This window comes from Sphaerodactylus townsendi, linkage group LG10 (genome assembly GCF_021028975.2).
Source record: "Sphaerodactylus townsendi isolate TG3544 linkage group LG10, MPM_Stown_v2.3, whole genome shotgun sequence".
Classification (NCBI taxonomy): Eukaryota; Metazoa; Chordata; class Lepidosauria; order Squamata; family Sphaerodactylidae; genus Sphaerodactylus; species Sphaerodactylus townsendi.
Window position 1 is genome coordinate 13,441,121 of NC_059434.1, and position 23,702 is coordinate 13,464,822.

At 44.8% G+C, this 23,702-nt stretch overlaps 1 protein-coding gene across 1 annotated transcript in view; it reads left to right on the plus strand.

Moving 5' to 3' along the window:
- STIM2 (stromal interaction molecule 2) overlaps nt 1–23,702 on the plus strand; it is a 123,437-nt gene that overhangs the window by 93,383 nt on the left and 6,352 nt on the right. Inside the window, exons 4-10 of the mRNA XM_048509390.1 lie at nt 10,738–10,849; nt 13,706–13,821; nt 15,991–16,168; nt 17,842–18,019; nt 19,017–19,184; nt 20,513–20,613; nt 22,820–23,058. Coding sequence (XP_048365347.1) covers nt 10,738–10,849; nt 13,706–13,821; nt 15,991–16,168; nt 17,842–18,019; nt 19,017–19,184; nt 20,513–20,613; nt 22,820–23,058 — 1,092 coding nt within the window. The remainder of the gene's footprint in view (nt 1–10,737; nt 10,850–13,705; nt 13,822–15,990; nt 16,169–17,841; nt 18,020–19,016; nt 19,185–20,512; nt 20,614–22,819; nt 23,059–23,702) is intronic.

Here is a 23,702-nt window from a genome sequence, read left to right on the forward strand (position 1 = left end):
GCTCATCTTTCACTTGGTGTTCCTCTGTCTCAGATTTCTGCAACAATTTATGCATTTTAGCAATAACATGCTCATCATCTGCACCCAGTTCTCCTTCGAATTTAATCTTGGCTTGCTCACAGTCTTGTTCTTTCGTCCATTTTAAACCTTGTATGCAGAAAAACCATTGGCAAAAATATCTTTTCTGTTACCAGATGTTCTCTTAATTACATTTTATATCCTCCTTGATAAAATTCTAATATATCTCGATATATTAACCACTTACACTTAGTTATCATTTCTCTTCTAAAGAAAATTGCTTGTGTTGAGAGCCATAAAGGTGTTTTCAGACACAACCTAAGTTTATATTTACTCTCTGCTCTCTTCCCTTTTTTCTCTTACAAAAAGTTATTCTTTCCCTCGGTCATCATGTTGTTGTTTTAATGCGGGCTGTACTTCTGTGTTTAGGTTGTATTGAAGCACACAGTGAAGTACAGTAAATGCCTGTGCGGTGGCTGTTGATCACATCTCTTTAAGTAAAGTGTGTCCCAAAACTTGGTCAAGGGGGGCGTGAAGAGTACTTCAGATATTAAGACTGCCCTTGTAACAGATGGGGTATCTTCTTTCTTTCCTCAAATAAATTAATGGGGCAACTTTATTTGATTGGAATGAATTGCTGGCCAGAAAATGCTTCATTTCCTCAATATGCAGGGAAAACTGAAGGAAAAAATAATATAAAGACATCCCGAAACCTTGAAGCAGATGCTGCTGTTGAAGTCTGCTGTAAAAGATTTTAATATACATCCCTGTGCTGCTCCCGTTGGTATTCAATGTTGAGGCTTTTTCGTATAACTAGTATCTTGGATTTAGCGATGCATCTGTGAAAACATAAATATGCTGCTCATGCAAGGTTTTGTGTAAAGTATCGCTTCCCTCCCTGGATGACGTTGTGCCCAGACATTGGTTACATGAGACCTTGCACAATCAGAAGTACAGATGGGCATATAATAAGTGCACCTGAGCATAAAAGTCTACCTGTCCCTTCCTTGCATTTTTGCTTGTGCAAGAGCTCTAGGAGGACTGGAAATTTCGTGCTGGATCCAACCCATTTCCTCTAAAAACATGCAACAACGCACAGGCAATATCTCTGTTTTATTTGGACAAACAACTTGGAATGCTTCATAATTCTCCTGCTTGGCATTCACGTCACAGTCCCTCCCCACACAACCTCAATCAGCCTTCTGAACAAAAAATACTACAGTCCAATGCTACAAAATTACTCCAATCGAAGCCCATAGATTTCAGTGGGTTTAGGCTGGAGTAACTCTGCGTAGGATTGGATTACACTGTAAAACTACTGCATACCCCCCCCCCCCCAGTCCTTTTCTCAACATCTCCTTTCCTGTTTGCATGCTACAGGGTATCTGTTTTTGTACAGCTCAGCCAAGTTTTGTATGTACCTATGAAAATACTGAGCTCTCTTGCGGTGAGTCGGGCCCTCCGTGGAAGTAGCCTGCTGTCCTGTTCCCTAATTTGCAGCAGCTCTCCCAAGTTTTCTGGAAAAGATCTTTCTGAGTTTTGCTGTCAAAGAGCTTTGAAGCTGGGGATTCTTGTGACACCGTCAGCTGCTTTCCGTATGCAAAACACGCGCTCGGTCACAGAGTTTCTGCTTCCTCCTGTTGAGCGTCATATTCAAAATTTAGGGGGAAAAAAAGAACTTGATCTGAAAGGGAATTTAGGGGGGAAAAAAGAACTTGAACCTGAAGGGGAGGAAGTATATGTATGGAGAAGTGTGCAGAGAGCTGCACTGGGTTGCGGGAGTGGGACTCAGACTAAAACACGAGAGCAGCCAGTGGAACAGTGGTACTGTTTTCACGGGATAAATGTTTCCGGTGGCCTGGCCGGCTCAGATCTGCCTCCGTACATTCCTCCGCCTTGCAGAAATTGGGCATGAACTGCTACGGTTGCCCTGCAGATTCTCATGATTGGGAAGTTTGGGAAGTTTCAGGCTTTGCCTGTCCAGACAGAGGAAACAAACGCCGCCTGAGGATGGATTCCCTAGCATCCAGTCGCACTTGAAACAGAAACTGCAATTTCCTGTTGCTGCGACAAAGAGCTCCTCCTAGTAAAAATGAAATGATGCTTTCAGAAACAATAGTGCCCAGTGACTCTGGTCTTGTTATGTAACCTTTTGAAATCCGCTTCAAGAGCTAACTGAAAATAGCTTTATGTTTTTATAAAAGGTGCCAGTTTTCTGTGCTCAGATCCGTCGCGTTTGGGCAGCGCTGATAAACTTCCAGAGGTGGGGACTTGGGACTGTGCTTTCCTGGTCATGTGTTCCTTGTTTTGTTTTGGATTACAGCTTCAGGAAAACAGTTCTTTGGGAGGAGGGACTTTACAGCAGCCTCCAGACTGTAGCTGTTGAGATGGATGTTAAAGAAAGTCAGTTGACTGAGAGTTTGGCACGGAGGATGGAGTTTAAACACATCACTGCTGATCGAATAGTTCTACTGGATGGTGGAGACCGTCTTGCTGGTTATTCTCCACCTTCAGTCAGAGAGGCAGGAAAGATGCTTTGGTCACTTCCTGTGGCCGGGTTGCCGCTGCCTTATGCTCCAGCATCTTTCCTGCCTAGGCAGAGAGTGCAGGTTTTTCTTCAGGCTCTTCAGTATATTTGTGTGTGTGTGTTGTGTCACTGTGAATCGGTGTTAGTTTGTTCTTAGTGTTTCCCACATTGTCCCCGTCTTTCCACCCCCGTTGGTGTGACTGTGTGAGAGGGGGTAAAAAGTACTTCTCAAAGAGAATTCCCCTCCTCCCACCTTCTGCCGTCAAAAACCTTCACATCCAAACCTTCAGAATACCACCTAATTGCACAATGCTGTTGTCACCTAGATATGTTAGGCGCCCTCCTCGTCTTGGTGTGCTTTCGTTCCAGCCGGATAAAAAAGAATTCAGTTATGGAGAATGGTTTTGGAGAACTCAATATTTTGAAGAACTCCATATTCAGCTATGAGGAAGCTAAGCAGGGTCGGTCATGGTTAGTGTTTGAATGGGCTACCTCCAAGGAACACCGGGGTCATGACACAGAGACAGGCAGTGGCAAACCACCTCTGAATGTCTCTTGAAAACTCTATGGGATTGCCACAAGTCAGCTGCCACAAGTCAGCTGTGACTGGACAGCACAAAAAAGATTACTAAGGTCGTTTCCCCACTTACCTGCTGCTGCACGCTACTCTCGCCAAGTAGCGCGGGGTCCCCCGGCACTCCCCACTACAGGGGCAGCGACAACGCAGCTGCCCCGACACTGCCACTGTCGCGCCCCCTCAGCACACGTCATTCCTGGCGCTCCTCAAAACAGCACCTTGGGAAAGCCCGGGAGCGCGCCAGAAATGACGTGCGCTGGGAGTAGCGCGCAGCAACCTTTGGTCAAGGTAAGTGGGGAAACGACCTGAGACAGTGGTGGCGAACCTTTGGCACTCCAAGTGGCCATTTTGGCAGGGGCTGATGGGAATTGTAGTCCATAACATCTGGAGTGCCAAAGGTTCGCCACCACGGACCTAAGAGATGCTGGTGGATTCATCTGTACTTCAGCGGACGGAAGCTCGGTGTCCGGTACAGTATGGGTTAAGGCCAAACACTTTTAAGGGCAAGGGGCCTTTGCTCTCTTTTGAGTGAGCCCCGTGTGACCTTTGAAACGCACAGCTAGAAACGTGTAGATCTGACCTTGCGTACTGTCCGTTGCGTGGCTTCAGAAACTGCAGGCCGTCGGATTAAAGCCTGTGAACAGCACCGACTTGTTAATCCTCACAAAGTTGCCCGACAGATTCCACAGTAAATTAATTTTCTGGTGAATAGAGCCTGCACTGTTTAAGAAAATAATGACTGCCCTGTAACGCTGCCTGTTTGGCGACTTCTGCCAGATTGCCCGCTATGATTTTATTCTTTTAATTCTCACTGGATTTTCACTGAACTCCTTGCACTTTTCCTTGACCCAGACTTTTCACTGGAAGTCATAAGATGGGGGCAGTTGGGGCTACGAGGATAATCAAATCGTAACCTTCTTGTATCACATTTTAACCTTGGCAGAACCTTCTTTCAATTCAAAGGCCAGTTCAAAGGCCGCAATTTGGAGTTCACACATATTCAAGGGCTGTCGTGGATGATGTCTGTAGTATCGGTGAAGACTGGTGCATCCAACAGCCAGTTCTTTAATAGTATCAGTACCAAATCTGGGTTGGGGGGTAGAGATGGGAAAATGGGATTTCATGTTAGCTTGGGGGTTTTACTCCCATGCAAATAATTTATTTACCTGGCTGACTGTGTGTGTACTGAGTGCCTATCACTCTCACTTGCTGGATTCAAGCAGACTGATTGATCGTCGAACCTTTTTGTCAATTATGAAAGCATTTTAGAATTGAAATCCTGAATACTGGGGTATTTTTATTTATTATTAGTTTGTGTGACTCCCTTTTGTTTTTTCTTCATTTAAACATTAGTCTCTTTTTGGCATCGTGCAGAACCCTGCTGGCCTCTTCCAAAGAAATTGTGTTTGGGAACTGGACATCTGCTCTCCATGTACCACTTTGCCCTTACAATTTGTCCCGACACAGTCCTATCCTTCCTACAGTTTGCACATGTTTAATTCCTCCTCTGTTGATGGACCCAAGCTAGGTGGCAACTGTGTGGCCTCTGACTTCACGAAGAACATAAGAACATAAGAAAGAGCCTGCTGGATCAGACCAGAGTCCATCTAGTCCAAGGCTACTCGCAGTGGCCCAGAAGCCTTGAGAGTGTTTATTTAGTAGGATGAAGCTCTGAAAAAATCAGAGTTTAATAAAGTGGGAAAAAGCATCTTTGCTTAATTTATCTCATCTATAGGTGATCTAGGAATGGGCTATGATATATTCTTATGCTTATGGGAAAAGGAGCAGATTTGTTTCAAACTGAACTCAGAGCTGTTTTTGACTGAGGCAGCATGATCCAAAATCTCTTCCCAACTTTTCTTTTTATCTGTTTTCTTTCTTCGCTGTTTCCCCTCCTTGTCCGAGGTCGCGTGGGGGTGGGGACATTGTATTTATTAAAATACCCGCTTCAGTGTTTTTTCTGACTGAAAACGTAGGGTCAGGAATTGGAGCACATAACTGCAAAAACACCTGATTGTTTGCAGTGGTAAGCAGCAACAGCAGGCATTTATTGGCAAAAACAACAATGCAACAATAGTAAAGAACTGATTTTTAAAAAAGCATAAATATACAATACAGGAAATAAATGTTAAGTGAAAGGAAATCTACTGGCATGTAATAATTTCCAGCAGAAAGTCTTCCACTATCATACAGAGAGAAGGATCAGGATTGTCCAGCAAGTAGTGTAATCTAAATAAATTGGGGAGATCGGGTAAGTGTAAAGGAATAAGGTTCACATACTTGGATCTGATTTTCTTAAATCTGGGACAGCGTAATAATTGGTGGGCCAGAGATTCAACTGAGCCAGCATTACACGGGCACAATCTTTTAGACTTTTCTTGCTTGTTAAATCTGCCATGTAACAAATCTGAAGGCAAAACATTAAACCTGGTGAGTGGTCTAGGATTTTCTTATTCTTTTTTTCTCTGCGTGTCATACCATCCTTCTAGAACAGGGGTCGGCAACCTTTACCACCCAAACAGCCATTTGGACCTGTTTTCCACAGCTCTGAAGGTCTACTGAGCTGAAGAGGTGGCTCCGTATGGTTCTGGCCCTCCACTCACCTTTCCTTCCAGCGCTGCTCAGGAGGGCTGGAGGGACATGCCACACTACCCTCTGACCTCCAGGCCATGTGGAGCCGCAGTATAAGACTGAAAGAGCTGCATGCGGCTCTGGAGCCGCAGGTTGCAGACCCCTGTTCTAGAACAAGCTTGTCACCGTCTGGTTTGCAGAGAAACAGGACAAAATGAGACTTCCTTTTCCACAATTTGAGCCAGTTCTTCATAAAGGGCCTACTTCTGCCACTCTTGAACGGCTCTTGTTCTTTTCACCATTGTTCCTGGTGGCAGGAAGATTTCTAGCAATCTTATCACTGAAGCCGTCAAAGACCTAGTGACCCGATTGTTTGGGCTAATTAAAATTCTGACTGTGTACCTTCCTCAAGATAAAGCGAGACTGAAATTCCAGTTTTGGAAAAGTATTGGAGACTGAGAAGAAAATCTTTTGTAGTTTTTCTTGGGGCTGTTTTTTCTCTCTCTCTAGTGTGTCTTGCAACCATCTGGAAAGGCATGAGCAGGAAGGGGAAGCAGGGAAATAACAGCACCGTGAGTTTTGGCTCTGTTTGCAGATCTTGAAGGTTATAAGCCCTTCTGATCTTATTTACGTATTGTGCTCCGTTGGATGGAGACTTGTGTACCTGACATTGTCCTCACATATGTATTTGCACTAGCTTAAAGAGAACTTGAAGTAAACGAATGCAGTGCTGTAAAAGTTAACTTGATATTCGAATGCTTATATCCCAATAATGTTATTTTCTGCTTTAGGAATGTGACCTACACAATAAAGAGGAAAACGTTGATTTGTATGTTATTTTGTCCCATGGGCCAGATTTTAAAACTGTCTCTTAGTAACCGTACTTTTAATGGATGTTAAGTAATCAAATGCTGAAATAATGAAACAGTGATTTTTGTCCTAGCCAGTCTTAGTTCTTGCCCATTTTTAAGGGTGATTTTTTTCTACTTTATTGCTTATTGCTTCTTTCATATTTGGCCTATTTTGCTCATATTTTGCATATTATTCTGGCTTATTGCTTCTTTCATATTTGGCTTGAAAATACTGTCTGTTAGCATCAGGCTGAGGTTTGCCATTATGCTGGAACTGTGCCTGTGTGTCTTAGGACTGTGTGTAATGAATTGCACTGCAAGGGCTAGACCAGGGGTAGGGAACCTGCGGCTCTCCAGATGTTCAGGAACTGCAATTCCCATCAGCCTCTGTCAGCATGGCCAATTGGCCATGCTGGTAGGGGCTGATGGGAATTGTAGTTCCTGAACATCTGGAGAGCCACAGGTTCCCTACCCCTGGGCTAGACAGTTTGAGAAACTAAAGTTCAAATCCATACCCAACTGGCAAGTTCACTTAGGTATATTTAGACCAATTGCTATATCCTAGCCTAATCTACCTCAGAGGATTATTGTGAGGCTAAAAACATAGCCGGCGGGGTTCGGCAATTGGTGGGCCAAGGCCAAACAAAATCCTCTGGACAGTGACCTTCTTCCGTTGCCATCTTGGAGGCTGAGTGTGTGTCCCCCACACATAGTTAAAGGGCCCCTCTAGTAAAATTAGCTGGTTGAGAAGCCAGTCAGTGTGTGGACACCACTACTTACCTCACCTAAGTTTGGGAGCTCACCTGCATGAATTATCTTCCTTTAAAAATACAAGCAGTACATACCCCCTTCCCCTTCAATGGGTCTGGCCTACAACTCTTCTTCCTGACATACTAACTGTCTTTGTGAAGGAGTATATCAGTTATGGAGGAGTATTCTGTTGGGTAACTCGAGATTCCACCACATGGTTGTTCCTTCAGAATCTCCACCACTCTTCTCACGCAGTGGCAATTGTGGGAGTCTCCAAATCTCATCTTCCCCTCCCCCTGTTCCACCACCCTGGTTGGGAAGAATTGGATATCAGAGGATCTGTGCTTGACACAATGGCATCAGAATCATCCCTCCTTAAAGTAATCCTCCTAGGCAGAGGTGGGATCCAGCAGGTTCTCACCAGTTCCCGAGAGTGGGTTACTAATTATTTGCGTGTGCCGAGAGGGGGTTACTAATTGGGCCTGCTTTTCCATTAGAAATTCCATTAGGCCCAAAAATCATAAAGTCCTGTTGTTTCCTATGTGGCTGGTTAGCGAAGGTAGAAAATGGGATAATTCTCCCTGTTGGGCTGTTTTAAAAACATGTTTTAGAAATATGGTAAAGTTCCTTGTTTAAGGAAAGTATCCTTCTTTTGATTTCTAGAAACAAAATTAAGTATTTGAAAGTATTAAGTATTTGACAGGCAGTCAATTCGAGGAGAAGTAGTTGTTTCTGTTGGCAGTAGACGATAGGACTTGCTATAATAAATTTAAATGATGGACAGAAAGATACCAGCTGGAAATTAGGAACTTTTTTTTTACAGTAAGAGTTTTTTATAGTAACAGAGAAATTATTAATGCCCCGCCCCTGGAATGCCCGGCCACGCCCCTGTCGTGCCCCGCCCATCCCCATTGGCGCTACACCACTGTTTGAATCCCACCCCCACGGGAACCTGTTGCTAAATTTTTTGGATCCCACCACTGCTCCTAGGGCCGTGGTGGCAAACCTTTGGCACTCCAGATGTTATGGACTGCAATTCCCATCAGCCCCTGCCAGCATGGCCAATTGTAGGGGCTGATGGGAATTGTAGTCCATAACATCTGGCGTGCCAAAGGTTCGCCACCACTGTCCTAGGGGGTGGAAAAGTTGGGAAGAGTTCAATTACAGGCAGATGTGTCACCAGCAAGTTTGATTCGCTGCTGTTCCATACAGTAGGTGTTGGGTAACTCCTTTGCCTTCAAGCTGAAGCGGCAGAACCCACACCTATGTTTTTAAAGAGGCGTGCCAGAGCCTCATGAAAAATGGAGGCTTTGAGAAGAGGCAAACCAAAGCTAACTTTGTGATTTTTGTAAGGGGTAGGCAGCTGCTGGAGAGAGAAAATATTTGGAAGGCATGAAAGGAAACAACAACAAGATTGAGCTGTCAGTTAGACCTGTACAAAACATGATTTAAAAAAATAAGACTTTTGTTCTGTATTTTCTAAAATCAACCTTCTCCTTCAGTGGGGCTTCATCAACCAAGCTGGTTAGTTCACGCCTCCAACTGTTCAGGTAGGGCTATGCAAATCCTTTGCAGTTCTTCTGGACTGTAGAGGACTTCCCTCTGCAGGTATACAAAGTACTGCTCCACAACTTTACTCCACATCCAGACCACCTCTTTATTTAGGGTGGGAATTTTGAATTACTCCCCCCCCCCCGCGCTGAAGAGAAGACAACCTAGTCTTTCTTCTTCAGTGGTAAGTCAGCCTCGTCTTTCTTCTTCAGTGGGGCTTCATTGGTTATATACCTGAGCTAGACACAATAGGGTGGAAAAAGAAAAGATGGGAACTATTGCTTAAATATAAGTGACAGTCTTACCTCAGACATCCTGGACCAGCACCTGCTGCAGGACTCACCTCCCTAATGCCGCTTCTGCAGATAGCTGTTGGTCCAGTCTATAGTGTCTTACGAATGTGGAAAAGGATAACCATGTGGCTGCCTGGCAGAGCTCCTCTATTGGTGCTCTGGACTTGAAAGCTGCCAAAGTCACAACCGATCTGATGGAATGAGCGTTACACTTTGGAACTTGCATTCATTGAGCTTCATAAGACATCCTTATGCACAGTTTTACTCATTGCACTATTGAGAATTCAGAAGCCTTTCTTCCCTTGGCCCTCCTTCCATAGGTAACAAAAGGAGCATCTGACTGTTTGAAATTCCACATTCTTGTAATGCAGAACTTCAGTGTCCTTCTAACATCCAAGGTTTGCCACTCTTTTTCAGTTGGATGTTTAGGCTTAGAGCAAAATGATGGAGGGACACCGGGTCGATTTAAGTGGAAATTAGATTTAACCTAGAAATAAAGAATGGATATACTCTGAGCAGTGGCGTAGCTATAATGGGGACATCTGGGGACAAACACCCCGGGCGCCCTGCAGTGAGTCCCTTGGGGGGGCAGAAAGGACAGCAGGAATGGCAAGAGCACCCTCTAGGTTGGAAGCTTGAGAGTTTTCAGTGTGCTGGCCTGCACATGTTCAGTCCCAATATGTGCCTCCACAGAAGACTTCAAGGAACAGCAGTTACAGGTAACTTCAGCCCTATTTGGTCTGGGACCTTCATACCTATGAGACTTCCTCTTCCATTACAACCCCCCTGTCATCTTTTCAGGGCCTCTTGCAGGTGACTGGCCCTTGGATGGTTCAGTTAGCTGTCACCAAGGGAAGGACTTTCTCAGTTATGACCCCTATCCTGAGGAATGCACTAGTTGATGACATCTGTGCCCCGTGGGGCTTGCTTAGTTCCCGCAGGGCTTGAAATGTTGAATTGCTCAGGCTGGCCTTTCAAGATCCCTTGGGTGAATGGTGACAAATAAATGAATGTTGCTGGCTGGCAGCAATAGATTCATGGGATTTCTAACAATGAGATCAATAGTACGATTCCTTCTGCCTTTAAGATCTCTGGTCCTTGTGCTTTCTGGTTATCTGTGGGACATTCAGTGTAAAAAACTTTGGTGCCGTCAGAGCTGCCGATTTGCAGAATAGCAGCCATTGCGCACGGATGTGGAAATTAAACTCTTTAGTTCATTTATGCACATGCCCCCTCTAACCCCTATTAGGGTTCCAAAGCAAACATGCGGATTCTCTTAAATGTGAGCAGAGCTCTACTGTTACCTTAAATGGATATAATACCTGCTTCCTTGTGCTCGGTTCTAGTACGGGATGAGGGATAACAAGATCAGGCACTCTGAGTACACTTTATTGGTCATAAGATCTTATTTTTGCAATCCTGCGGTGGAATTTTTTAATAAAGGAATATTTTAAAGACTTATTTGTTTATAATCTCCGTAATCTTGACTCTGAGAACATGACTTTGCCAGTAACTTGCTTTTGCTTTTTATTTATACCGTGGACTTTAATTCTAGATAAGCCGGTCAGTGTGAGATAGTGTTTCTCTTGTGTTTTGTAGTTCACAACTGGACGCAAGAGGAGACGCTGGAGTGGCTGGCGGACTTCGTCGAACTTCCTCAGTATGAGAAGAACTTCAGAGAGAGTAACGTCAAAGGAACGACACTGCCTAGGTGACTTTTCAGCCCCGAGATGTTCTGTGCATGTTGTACCTTTTCTTACAGCTGGAGTTGAAGCGCTGATTTCAGAGAGATGCTAAATTTGCAATATTCTTGCCGTGTTTCACACTTCCCCCTTGACTAGCAAACCACCACTGTATCCTGCTGGCAGTTAGTGCAGAATTGGCATCAAATTCAACACCTAAAACTTGAGGACGGTTATTTAACTATTTCTTATGCTCAGTGCTTCCACCAAAACACTTGCCCATGTGCTAGTGGTAAGGATACTCTTCATCCCAGTGGGGAAAAAGTCCCCCAATCAGATGGTGTTTGTGTGACAATTAGTCGAAACCAGCATGGTGCAGTGGTTAAAAGCAGGGAGACTCTAATCTGGAGAACCAGGTTTGATTCCCCACTCCCCACTCCTGGTGGTCTCGTCTGGTGAACCGGATTTGCTTATGCACTCCTACATACCAGCTGGGTGACCTTGGACTAGACACAGATCTTCAGAGGTCTCTCAGCCCCACCTACCTCACAGAGGTGTCTGTTGTAGGGAGACAAAGGGAAAGGTGCTTGTAAGCCGTCTTGAGTCAGTAGAGAAAGGTGGCATATAAAACCAAACTCATACTTACTTCAAACCAAACTCTCTCATTCCCCTTTGGTGTATCTCTTCCCCCCCCCCCCCCAAAAAAAAAAAAAAAACTCCATAGAATTACCCTGTTTCCCTGAATATAAGACATCCCTGGAAAATAAGACGTACTAGAGGTTTTGCTGAAGTGCGAAATATAAGGCATCCCCCAAAAGTAAGACGTAGCAAAGTTTTTGTTTGGAAGCATGCCTGACGAACAGAATACAGAAATATAAGACATCCCCTGAAAATAAGACATAGCGCATCTTTGGGAGCAAAAATTAATATAAGACGCTGTCTTATATTCGGGGAAACACGGTATTTTGTTTTCAGAACAGTTAGAATCAGACCACCTGATTCAAGGAATTATATGCGAAAACATTTTTGGTTTCCATAGCCTTCGCTGTATGTTCCTGACTTTACTTCTCCAAATACATCCATAGGATTGTGCTGCATGTTATTATTTGGATGCCACTCCCACTGAGTTCATTGAGGCTGACTCCCATGTAAGCGTGTTTCGGATCACAGCTGTAGTTTGACGGCCGTGGAGTTCTGTGTGGTGGCGAAACTACATACTCCTGGTGATGGACGTTTTGCTTGGTTGTTCTTCCCAGCCATCCGCACGGCCCCTGCTCATCAACAGTGACCCAGTTCCTGCAGCTGAATCGATGTGCTTAGATCCTATTCTTATAAAGCCGCTGTCACTGGCAGAAAGAGCAGTAGGGCCGTGATGCTGCTTCTCTGTAGCTGAAGACCCATAGAAACAGCAAAATAATAAAAGTCAAAAGTTGGTAAGATATTTGGTGCAGCCCAGTTAGAAGAAGAGTAGAAGAGTTTGGATTTATATCCCCCCTTTCTCTCCTGCAGGAGACTCAAAGGGGCTTACAATCTCCTTGCCCTTCCCCCCTCACAACAAACACCCTGTGAGGTGGGTGGGGCTGAGAGAGCTCCGAGAAGCTGTGACTAGCCCAAGGTCACCCAGTTGGTGTGTGTGGGAGTGTACAGGCTAATCTGAATTCCCCAGAGAAGCCTCCACACCTCAGGCGGCAGAGCTGGGAATCAAACCCGGTTCCTCCAGATTAGACACATGAGCTCTTAACCTCCTACGCCACTGCTGCTCCACAGGTGCTTTTGTTACCTGTCTCATGACATTTAAATTGGCGTGTTGCCAATTGCCTACTGAGTGTGAACTTCATTTAACAGGCAAACAGAGGGATTCAGTAGCTGTTATTGGCATTTCACATGTAGTAGAATGTTCATTTTGATTTTGATTTGAAAACCCCCCTCCCTCAGAGGGCTCAGGGCGATGTACAACCTGGTAAATTATAACAACAATAATACAACAAGGCCAGGCATAATAATCCAACATTAGCACCAGACCCTGGCAATAATCCAACAACAGCTAAATATAACTAATAATATTCCTATCTCAGGTTAATTACTAACAACATAATCCGCATAACACATAATAAATTTTTCAATAGCATACAACATAATAGTGTAACAGCATAATACATAGCATACAAAATAATTCATAATCTACAGTAATCACCTGCATAACATATCACATGTAACATATCACATACGTTAGCACCTACAATAAGCACCTACATAACAGTTTGCAATAGCCTAACAATATAATACATAACATACAGAATAACAAAGCACCAATCTCTACATGACTTATTAACTATCCCTATACATAACTATTACATTATTACAGCTAACAACCTCATAAACTAATTAAGAAGAGAAGAAGAAGAGTTTGGATTTATATCCCCCCTTTCTCTCCTGTAGGAGACTCAAAGGGGCTTACAATCTCCTTGCCCTTCCCCCCCTCACAACAAACACCCTGTGAGGTAGGTGGGGCTGAGAGAGCTCCGAGAAGCTGTGACTAGCCCAAGGTCACCCAGCTGGCGTGTGTGGGAGTGTACAGGCTAATCTGAATTCCCCAGATAAGCCTCCACAGCTCAGGCGGCAGAGCTAGGAATCAAACCCGGTTCCTCCAGATTAGATACATGAGCTCTTAACCTCCTACGCCACTGCTGCTTAACCTGATGACAAGCAGAAAATCAGAAAAGTTAGAGAAATTTGATGGCGACTTCCCACAGCTCTGTAAACCGAAACAGCCTAACTACAACTGTCTACTCTCTCAGAGCCAGTTTAGTGTATTTTGTTGGCCACACCTTTGAACTATCACTTCCGGAACACGCGGCCTAAAACCTCCACTTTGTTGCGTGCAGGATAGCCGTCAACGAACCTGCGTTTATGATCTCTCAGTTGAAAATCATTGATCGGAGCCACAGACAGAAACTTCAGCTGAAGGCCCTGGACGTCGTTTTGTTTGGACCTCTTACACGTCAGTACCGTTTTTATTTATTCCCTCCCTCCCTCCCAGACGTTTAACTTATGGTAGAGTGTATTCTGTAGGGCAGTGGTGGCGAACCTTTGGCACTCCAGATGTTATGGACTACAATTCCCATCAGCCCTTGCCAGTACGACCAATTGGCCATGCTGGCAGGGGCTGATGGGAATTGTAGTCCATAACATCTGGAGTGCCAAAGGTTCGCCACCACGGCTGTAGGATGTTCTTTGTATGAGCCATGAATTTATTATATATATTGTTGAAGGCTTTCTTGGGCAGGATCAAGTGTCTGTTGTGGGTTTTCCAGGGTGTGTGGACATGGTCTGGTCGTTTTTGCCCCGAATGTTTTGCCTGTATCTATGGCTGGCATCTTCAGAGGAAAAACCACCATACACCGGCTGCTTTTTATGATCACGCTCAAAGCCCTAGTGCAAACATTTATTAAAGTGTAAACAGTGATCAGGGCCAAAAGCTGCGAACCGTGCAAAATTCCAATAGCAATAATATACAGACGCTGTACAGTTCAACGGCTCCCGGAAATGATCACTACCTTTTCGATGCGATCACTTTCTGGGCTCTAATAAATGCTTGCATTAAGGCTTTGAGCCTGGTTATAAAAAGCTACCAGGCTCTGGTGGTTTTTCCCTAGTTGAGGTTTCTCACACTGTACCCAATTTGTTCCTTATAGATTTTGGACTGTATCTTCAGAGGCATGTCGTGGTAAGACATGTTTTGTTGTGGTGAGAAACACATCTTACCGTAACACTTTCCACCAGCGCTGATGTGCTTAGACTGAGGGGAAGGGGAAATCAACATTTCATGGCTGCCCCAGTTGGTCAGCGTAGCCTGTCCGTTCTGGAAGTGGGACACTAGATGCAGTTTTCCTGCGCAGCCTTGTGACAAGGGCACAAGTGAGCATGTGCATATAAATATAATTACAAGGCTGCCCAAAGTGAGTTCTGCACATGCCCAGTCAGATGTTTGGCCCTGACAAACGGTTCTCTGTTTCTTATCGCAAGCTGTTTCCTTCCTGTGTTTTTCCCCCTTCCAAATTCACTTTCCCTGTGCTGTGAGGAAACTGCTGTTTCTACAGTACAAGCCCACTTGGGTGCAGTTAAGATCCTGGCCTTAAACCACTAACAGAAAAATCCCCCCCCCCAAAAAAAAACCTATTTAAAAAGGCTACAAATAGTGTTATGTACTCATTAACAAAACTCATTCCAAAAATACTTATATTTTCATCACGAACTCCGGGCCAGCTTATAAACAATGCATCCATCTAAAGGCGTTAGTACAGTGATGGCGAACCTTTTCGAGACGGAGTGCCCAAATTGCAACGCAAAACCCACTTATTTATCGCGAAGTGCCAACACGGCAATTTAACCTGAATACTGAGGTTTTAGTTTAGAAAAAACAGTTGGTTCCGAGGCGCATGTTACTCGGGAGTAAGCTTGGTGAAGCAACCATGCAATGCTTCGAATGACCCTAGGAGGGTTTACTCAGAAGCAAGCCCCATTGCCACCAACCGAGCTTACTCCCAGGTAAAGGATCATGCCCAGGCCAGCCTAGGGGTGTGTGTGTGTGTGTGTGGGGGTGATTTTCCACCCCCCCACATGATGAACTCTGTGCACGCATGCCCACAGAAAGGGCTCAGAGTGCCACCTCTGGCACCCATGCCATAGGTTCGCCATCGCTGTGTTAGTGTAACATCCTGACATACAGGCAGCAACCTTTATAAATAACATTCACAATATTTTTTTATTCGTGGTTTATGGTAGTGCCTCGATACTCTGTGACTCAAGATTTTGGTATATATTGTAGATCCTGGCATTGAAGCAATTTTTCTTTGGCTAGCGTCAGAAGAAGTATTAAGGCCGAACGCAAGTTTGGAACTGTTCAGGCTCAGCGTGTAAGGGGAACTGTGTGTTTTGTGAAGTCTGTGTGCATCCTGTGACATTAAACTTCGTAATTCATTAAAATATTTATACCCTGCCTCCCCCTTATGGTTGGAAGTGGCTTACAATCCCAGGAATGAAACCTCATTAACGCCCCCCCACCCCTCTTCCCGAGAAAACTCCTGCAGCTGAAATGCCATTAATCACTAGCAGTTCCGGGGGGTCTGAGGTTGACGTCTGTTTATCCTTTTGTTTGTGCTTTTTCCAGGGCCGCCTCATAACTGGATGAAAGATTTCATCCTCACCATTTCTATCGTGATCGGTGTGGGAGGCTGCTGGTTTGCGTATACCCAGAACAAGACCTCCAAAGAGCATATCACGAAAATGATGAAAGATTTGGAAAGCCTTCAGACGGCCGAGCAGAGCCTGTGCGAACTGCAGGAGAGGTAGGTGAAAAATGGTTTACCCTTTCCTTTAGAGTATTCAGAGAGATGCCAATGGCGGAGTGCCAAGGGGACTGGGGTGCGTCGTGCACCAGGCGCCCATTTTCCGCCCCCGGCCCCTCCCTCTTTTCCCTGTCCCGTCCCCCCCCCCCGCAGGGGCCCCCGTACCTCCCCGCCCCCCTTCCCACACTTACCTCCATTCCTTTTCTTTTTAAAGTACTTTTTGAGGCTGAAAAAAGCGGCCTACCCTGTTTCCCCGAATATAAGACATCCCCTAAAAATAAGACATAGTAGAGGTTTTGCTGAAGTGCGAAATATAAGGCATCCCCCAAAAGTAAGACATAGCAAAGTTTTTGTTTGGAAGCATGCCCGACGAACAGAACACAGAAAAATAAGACATCCCCTGAAAATAAGACATAGTGCATCTTTGGGAGCAAAAATTAATATAAGACACTGTCTTATATTCGGGGAAACACGGTATTTACAGTTCAGGGAAGAAACTGCCTGAGGAACTACAGTTCCCAGGAGACCTTGGGGCTCACAAGGTCTCCTGGGAAGTATAGTTCGTCAGGCAGTTTTTTCCCTGAACTGTGAAGAGGCTGCTTTTTTCAGCCTCAAAAAATACTAGAAATAGAAAAGGAACGTAGGTAAGTGTGGGAAGGGGGGCAGGATGTGTGTGTGCTGAGCGGGGAACGCCATGGGGGGGCATGGGAGGTGGAAAAAACACACTACGCACCGGGCGCAGTTTGGCCCAGCTACGTCTCTGAGAGATGCACATACAACCTTTCAGTAAACAATCTTGCATCCCAGGTTGTCGTTATTATAGCCTCGGAGAGGATTGCTCGTTCTACCTAGTGAAGGCCCAGTCCAGGTGGTAATCGAGCTGGGGCATTGTGATGCATGCTTATAGCCACAACAGCTCTCATTTGTAATAAGATCGTAGAACTCTGTCCTTCACAGATTTTAGTGTCACTCTGCTCTCCCCCACATGCTTTTAACAAAGGGGTATAACTGTAAATGCCCCCTAATGCAATGGTTATCAAGTGATGGCTAACCCTTCACAACACATCTGCTATAAAGTGGTGCTAGGGGATCAGATCTCAGAAACTCAGCAGGGTTGGCCCTGGTTAGTAGTTGAATGGGAAGAAGAAGAAGAAAAAGAGTTTGGATTTATATCCCCCTTTCTCTCCTGCAGGAGACTCAAAGGGGCTTACAATCTCCTTGCCCTTTCCCCCCTCACAACAAACACCCTGTGAGGTAGGTGGGGCTGAGAGAGCTCCGAGAAGCTGTGACTAGCCCCAGGTCACCCAGCTGGCGTGTGTGGGAGTGTACAGGCTAATCTGAATTCCCCAGATAAGCCTCCACAGCTCAGGCGGCAGAGCTGGGAATCAAACCCGGTTCCTCCAGATTAGATACACGAGCTCTTAACCTCCTACGCCACTGCTGCTACCAAAGAAGTCCAGAGTCGCTATGCAGAGGCAGGCAACGGCAAACCACTTCTGAACATCTCTTGCCTTGAAAACCCTACCGGGTTGCCATAAGTCGGCGACTTGACAGCCCTTCACACACAAACGCACAGGGGGTGATAAGCCAGAGTGGCACAAATGATTTGGTCTGCCGAATTCTGAACCGAATCAGCTCCGCTAAGTTTGGGGTGTGGAATGTCTGTTTTGAAGGCTTGAAAAAGCGCAGGAGGAGAACCGAACTGTCGCTGTAGAAAAGCAAAACCTGGAATGCAAGATGATGGATGAAATTAGCGATGCGAAACGGGAAGCCTGTCGGCTGAGGGAGTTGAGGGAAGGAGCCGAATGCGAACTCAGCAGGCTTAAGTATGCAGAAGAGGAGCTGGTTCAGGTATTTCTCAGTTGCTGTTTGCTTCTAATGTTTCTCCTGTGTGTTGCTGTGAAACCGCTAATTTCTGTTGACACCCTCCACCCTGTCCTCTAGGCCAGTGGTGGCGAACCTTTGGAACTCCAGATGTTATGGACTACAATTCCCACCAGCCCCTGCCAGCATGGCCAATTGGCAGGGGTTGATGGGAATTGTAGTCCATAACATCTGGAGTGCCAAAGGTTCGCCACCACAGCTCTAGGCTATGCTGACTACCAGGAACAGAATTGGGGGTGGGGGAGTACAGGGGGCGGCAGCAAGAAAAGGAAGCTTGAAAGTTCCACTTGGTGGAGTCTGTACTGTATGTACTGCTGTTTTTAGAAAATGAACAGTTCTTCTAGAATTCTGGAATCACAGGTATAACCTAGACATTATATCTTTTACTGTGCTCATCGTGATGAAGAATCCCCATTCTCCCCCTGTTCCCACCAAGTTTAGGGTCTTTGGGGTCAGGAATTGAAGAATTTACCTCTTCCCAGTTCTGATCCTTTTCCAAAGCTGTAGTCCAGTTTGTTACATCTGGCTGAAGGGCAAGCCGAGGTCCGTTCCAGATAGGCAGTTCAGGCTACAGGCAGGAAGACAATAGATTGTGTGACCCCTATTAAGAGCTAGGCAGCCCCCAGGGCACGTGTCTGTGTAACATTTCAGTGTTTGCTTTGACCGATGCACCCCCTTGTCATGAATCTATGCATGAGACTCGTTTCCTCCTGTGCGCAAGAGGAGGAATGGCTTCTCTTCAAAAATGGTGCCTGCCACCTGCAATTTTTATACCTACCTACTGTTATTGATAGTGAGAATCATCTGCGAGAATGGTACAACTCTCTTTTCCAGCTGAATTTCAGGAGCAGACACACACACACACACAAACACACACACACACAAGTGGGGTTAAAATAAAATATGTATTTTACTTCCAGTCTTCATGAATAACTCTGCATTGCGTCTCTCGACTCTCCTTTAGGTCCGTATGGCTTTAAAAAAGGCCGAGAAAGAGTTTGAACTGCGAAGCAATTGGTCTGTCCCTGATGCACTGCAGAAGTGGCTCCAGTTGACACACGAAGTAGAAGTCCAGTACTACAACATTAAGAGGCAGAATGCAGAAATGCAGCTAGCCATTGCCAAGGAAGAGGTATGGTGAATTCTGCCATCGGAACGGCCTAAAATAGCAGAAACCTGTTGATTTTGTTTCTCTGGCGATCAAGTCCGAGCCTGTCCAGCTGCAGAGCTGAGGCTAATAAAGATTTCTGGTACTGAGCAGTCTTCGGCGTGTGCGTGAGCAAAAGTGCTAATTAAAATTCCAGGGCTGTGTGCATTCTTTTTCCTTGGCTCCCGTTGCTGAGTCTGCCTTCCGCTGCATTTCCGCTGCATTCAGTCCGCTTTCTAAGTAAAGGCAGATTAATATTCTTCCCTGCTCCGGAAGTTCACAATTGGTCACACTTGGTAGCCTGCAAAGGGCACATTCAGACGGCAAACTTCACCACCAGTAAATTAAAAGGTGCCGAAAGCCAGCTGGGTGCTGCCGTCACTCCTCTCCCGTTCCCCATAGCCAGGAAAAACTAACCTGTGAGCCTCTATTCATACACTATGCGTGGCTGGAGTTAGCATCTAACTGGGATTCAGTCACTGTGCTTCATGAAATAAGGAAGGGGTAGGACATGAGCCCCATGGGCTGGTGCACATTTTGCCTTAACTGTGGTCTTATTGTATTGTCGCAGGTTTTCACGGCCGGAATCACTGGGGTGCTGTGTGGTTTCCGGGCTGCATGGCCGTGTTCGGGTAGTATTCTCTCCTGATGTTTTGCCTGCATCTGTGGCTGGCGTCTTCAGAGGATCTAATGTTGGGAAAGCAAGTGGAGTATATATACCTGTTGGAGTGTCCAGGGTGGGTGAAGAAACATTGTCTGTGAGTAACAAAGAAGACAGCCAGGTCACTCCAACAGGTATATGTACTCCACTTACTTTCCTAACATTAGATCCTCTGAAGATGCCAGCCACAGATGCAGGCAAAACGTCAGGAGAGAATGCTGCTAGAACCCGGCCATACAGCCCAGAAACCACACAGCACCCATGTGGTCTTATTCTTGCTGTTATCTTGCAGCCCAAATGTCTGCTTGAATCTTTTTGCTATTGAACTGTTAGTTTAAAAAAAAAAATCCTTGCCTTTGGCAAGTTTCCAGTGGGAGGGAATTGCTGAGCAGCGGGGGAGCTTTGGAAATGCCTCTGGATGTGAGCCAGGTGACTTCACAGTGCCCAGGGAAGAGCGGGTTTGGGGTGTCTATGTGTGGGGTTTTTTTGGAAGTTGTAATGGGGTGGTCATCTCTGAATATATTATGACTGAGCCAGTAAAGTTTTAAACGGGTCATTCTTTCTGTGCCTGACCTGCTGTCTAAAAGGTCCTCTCTCCGTATGTACCGGCTTCACTGCTTGTTTAAGCTTTGGCTTCCTGTTTGCCCTTTAGGCAGAAAAGATTAAAAAGAAGAGAAGTACCGTCTTCGGGACGTTGCACGTTGCACACAGCTCTTCCCTCGATGAAGTGGACCACAAGATTCTGGAAGCAAAGTAAGAAGAACGACAGCATCTCTTGTGTGGGTTAAATTCCCCCCGAAGGAGCAGATTCATTGCTTGGGGGTGCTGCTGGATCCTGGCCTATGGGTAGAATAGAATAGAATAGAATAGAATAGAATAGAATAGAACTTTAATTTATATACCACCCTTCCCCAAAAGGCTCAGGGCGGTTCACAGCAAAATATATCAATAACATAACATATGCAGCAGTATCAAACAGTATTTCAAGTGACAATATCAATAATCAAACCATCATCAACATAACATTATGACATTACATAGCAGCAATAAAACAACATCAGCACAGCAAGCTAATTCACAATATACATGGCAACAAGAAACATAATACCGTAATATCATAATCACAAAACCATGGGTAGGGTCTCAGGTCTCCTCTGTGGAACGTCGTAGTGTCTTTTTAAATTCCCACTGGCTGGCCTGCCAGCTATGACCGTTGTTTGAAAAGCGTGACCGGGCCACAGTGATCCACACTCTAACCATATCCAAGGTAGATTACTGCGGCTCTCCAGAGCCCCTCGGGGATGGGGCGGTCTACAAATTCAAAAAATAAATAAAATAAATAAATAATGCATTCTACGTGAGGTTACCTTTGAAAATGGTCCTGAAACTCCAGTTGGTCCAAGATGTGGCCTGCTGGATTACTGTTGAAGGTCGGTTACAATGATTGTATCGCTTCTGTGTTGAAAGTTCTGCACTAGTTAGTTGTTTCTAGGCACAATTCAGAGTACTGCTTTTGACCTGTAAGAATTAAATACCTGGAAGATCAAGAAAATGTATATAGGACTGCTAATTATATCATCAGAATATCTTAAGGGTCATAATAACCTACTTTACAAAAGTTGCGGGAAGCAAGCCTTTATTGGCATAGACAACAGTACAACAATAAAAAAAAACGGATTAGAAAGCATATACAATACAGGTCGAAGGAAATCTACTGGCATTTAGTAATTTCCAGGAGAAAGTCTGCCACTATCATACAGAGGGAAGGATCAGTGTTGTCCAACAAGTAGTGTAATCTAATTAAATCGGGGAGATGGGGGAAATGTAAAGGAGTAAGATTCACATACTTGTATCTGATTTCCTTGAGTCTAAGACAGTGTCGTAATTGGTGGGCCAGAGATTCTCTGGCCCTACAAAAGTTGCATTGCCCATGGATAATACAAATGGGCCCCTTAAGACAATTTTTGACCCTTCAGAACCAGACACCAAATGACCTTCTTCAGTGGTCAAAGGTAAAATATCTACCATCCACCCTAAAGTGATCGATTATCACACTCTTTATGACTGAGTTAAATTGGTGCAAAAATTACCTACAAAATTCCACAAAATTCAAATCCGCAGGGATTGACATACTGTACCAGTATGTGCCCAATTCTGGTGTAGCAAGGTCTTATTGTATTTCAGTCATATTCCTTAAGTCTAGAGCAGGGGTCTGCAACCTGCGGCTCTCCAGATGTTCATGGGCTACAAATCCCTTCAGCCCCTGCCAGCATGGGGCTGATGGGAATTGTAGTCCATGAACATCTGGAGAGCTACAGGTTGCAGACCCCTGGTCTAGAGTTAATTATTATGTTAAAATCAGGCCCGAAATGTGTCTTTCCCCATACTATGCAGTCCACTAGTTAAGATCTGCCTCTCAAGGCGAGGCAGGTGGTGACTAGAGACAGGACATTTTCTGTGGATGTCTCTTGCCTTAGGAATACTCTGTTCCTTGAAGTACGGCTGCTGCCTCGTTGGCTTTCTTTTGGACACCAGGCAAAAATATATCAGTTTATCCATGCTTTTAATTAGAGGTTTGACATACCAACTTTTTTTAATGAGCCGCTTTTGTGTTATGTCTAATGGCTTGTTTTTAATTCAAACTTTGCCCTTTTAATTGTATCTTATTTACCTGGTGCTGGTCTATGACGGTAGTAAAGACTGACTGATTGCATTGGTCGGCCGCCTCGATAAGGACTCTGAAAAGGTAGCATAGAAACACCCTAAACAAATGGATAGTCTGGGTCGATTGGTTGTTCAGTGCGATCGCTCTGCATTTTTAAAATTAAAAATCTCAAGACCCGTGACGTGAATATTAATGTGCTTCCGAGGACAAACAAGGCTCCTGAAATATGCAGCTGTTAATATTGCTAATTTAGATTTGCATAGCAAATGATTTGTTAATTATGTTCCTTCCCAGGAAAGCACTTTCGGAGTTAACCACCTGTTTGAGGGAGCGTCTCTACAGATGGCAGCAGATTGAGAAGATCTGTGGCTTTCAGATAGCGCACAACTCGGGCCTGCCAAGTCTGACCTCCTCGCTTTACTCTGATCACAGTTGGGTGGTGATGCCACGAGTCTCCATTCCCCCTTATCCAATTGCGGGTGGTGTGGATGACCTTGATGAAGATACTCCTCCAATTGTCTCTCAGTTTCATGGTATGTGGTGGCTTATCGAATCGAAGCGAAGGCAGTGGGCAAATGGGGATGAGCCAAAGATTGGCAAGGGATTCAACTGTGTCAAAGGTTAACCAAATGAGATACTAATATAAAGTGTAGGCTAAGCAGCATGCTCTTTTTAAAAAATATATATATTTATTAGTTTTGTGCAATAAGAATGAAAAAAAAGTTTTTACAAAGTGTATATAATACAATGTATTGTCGAAGGCTTTCACGGCCGGAATCACTGGGGTGCTGTGTGGTTTCCGGGCTGTATGGCCGTGTTCTAGCAGCATTCTCTCCTGAAGTTTCGCCTGCATCTGTGGCTGGCCTTCGACAATACATTGTATTATATACACTTTGTAAAAACTTTTTTTTTATTCTTATTGCACAAAACTAAAAAATATATGTATTTAAAAAAGAACATGCTGCTTAGCCCACACTTTATATTAGTATCCCATACAGCCCAGAAACCACACAGCACCCCACAGCACCCCACTGTATATAATATATTTTATATCTTACATATACATTTAGTATAGTAAAACAAAAAAAACATGATAAAATGGAGGACTGATACTGCATACTAGTCTAAACAAAGGAAATCTATTGTCTAAATTTCTCTACAATATAGAAAAAACATG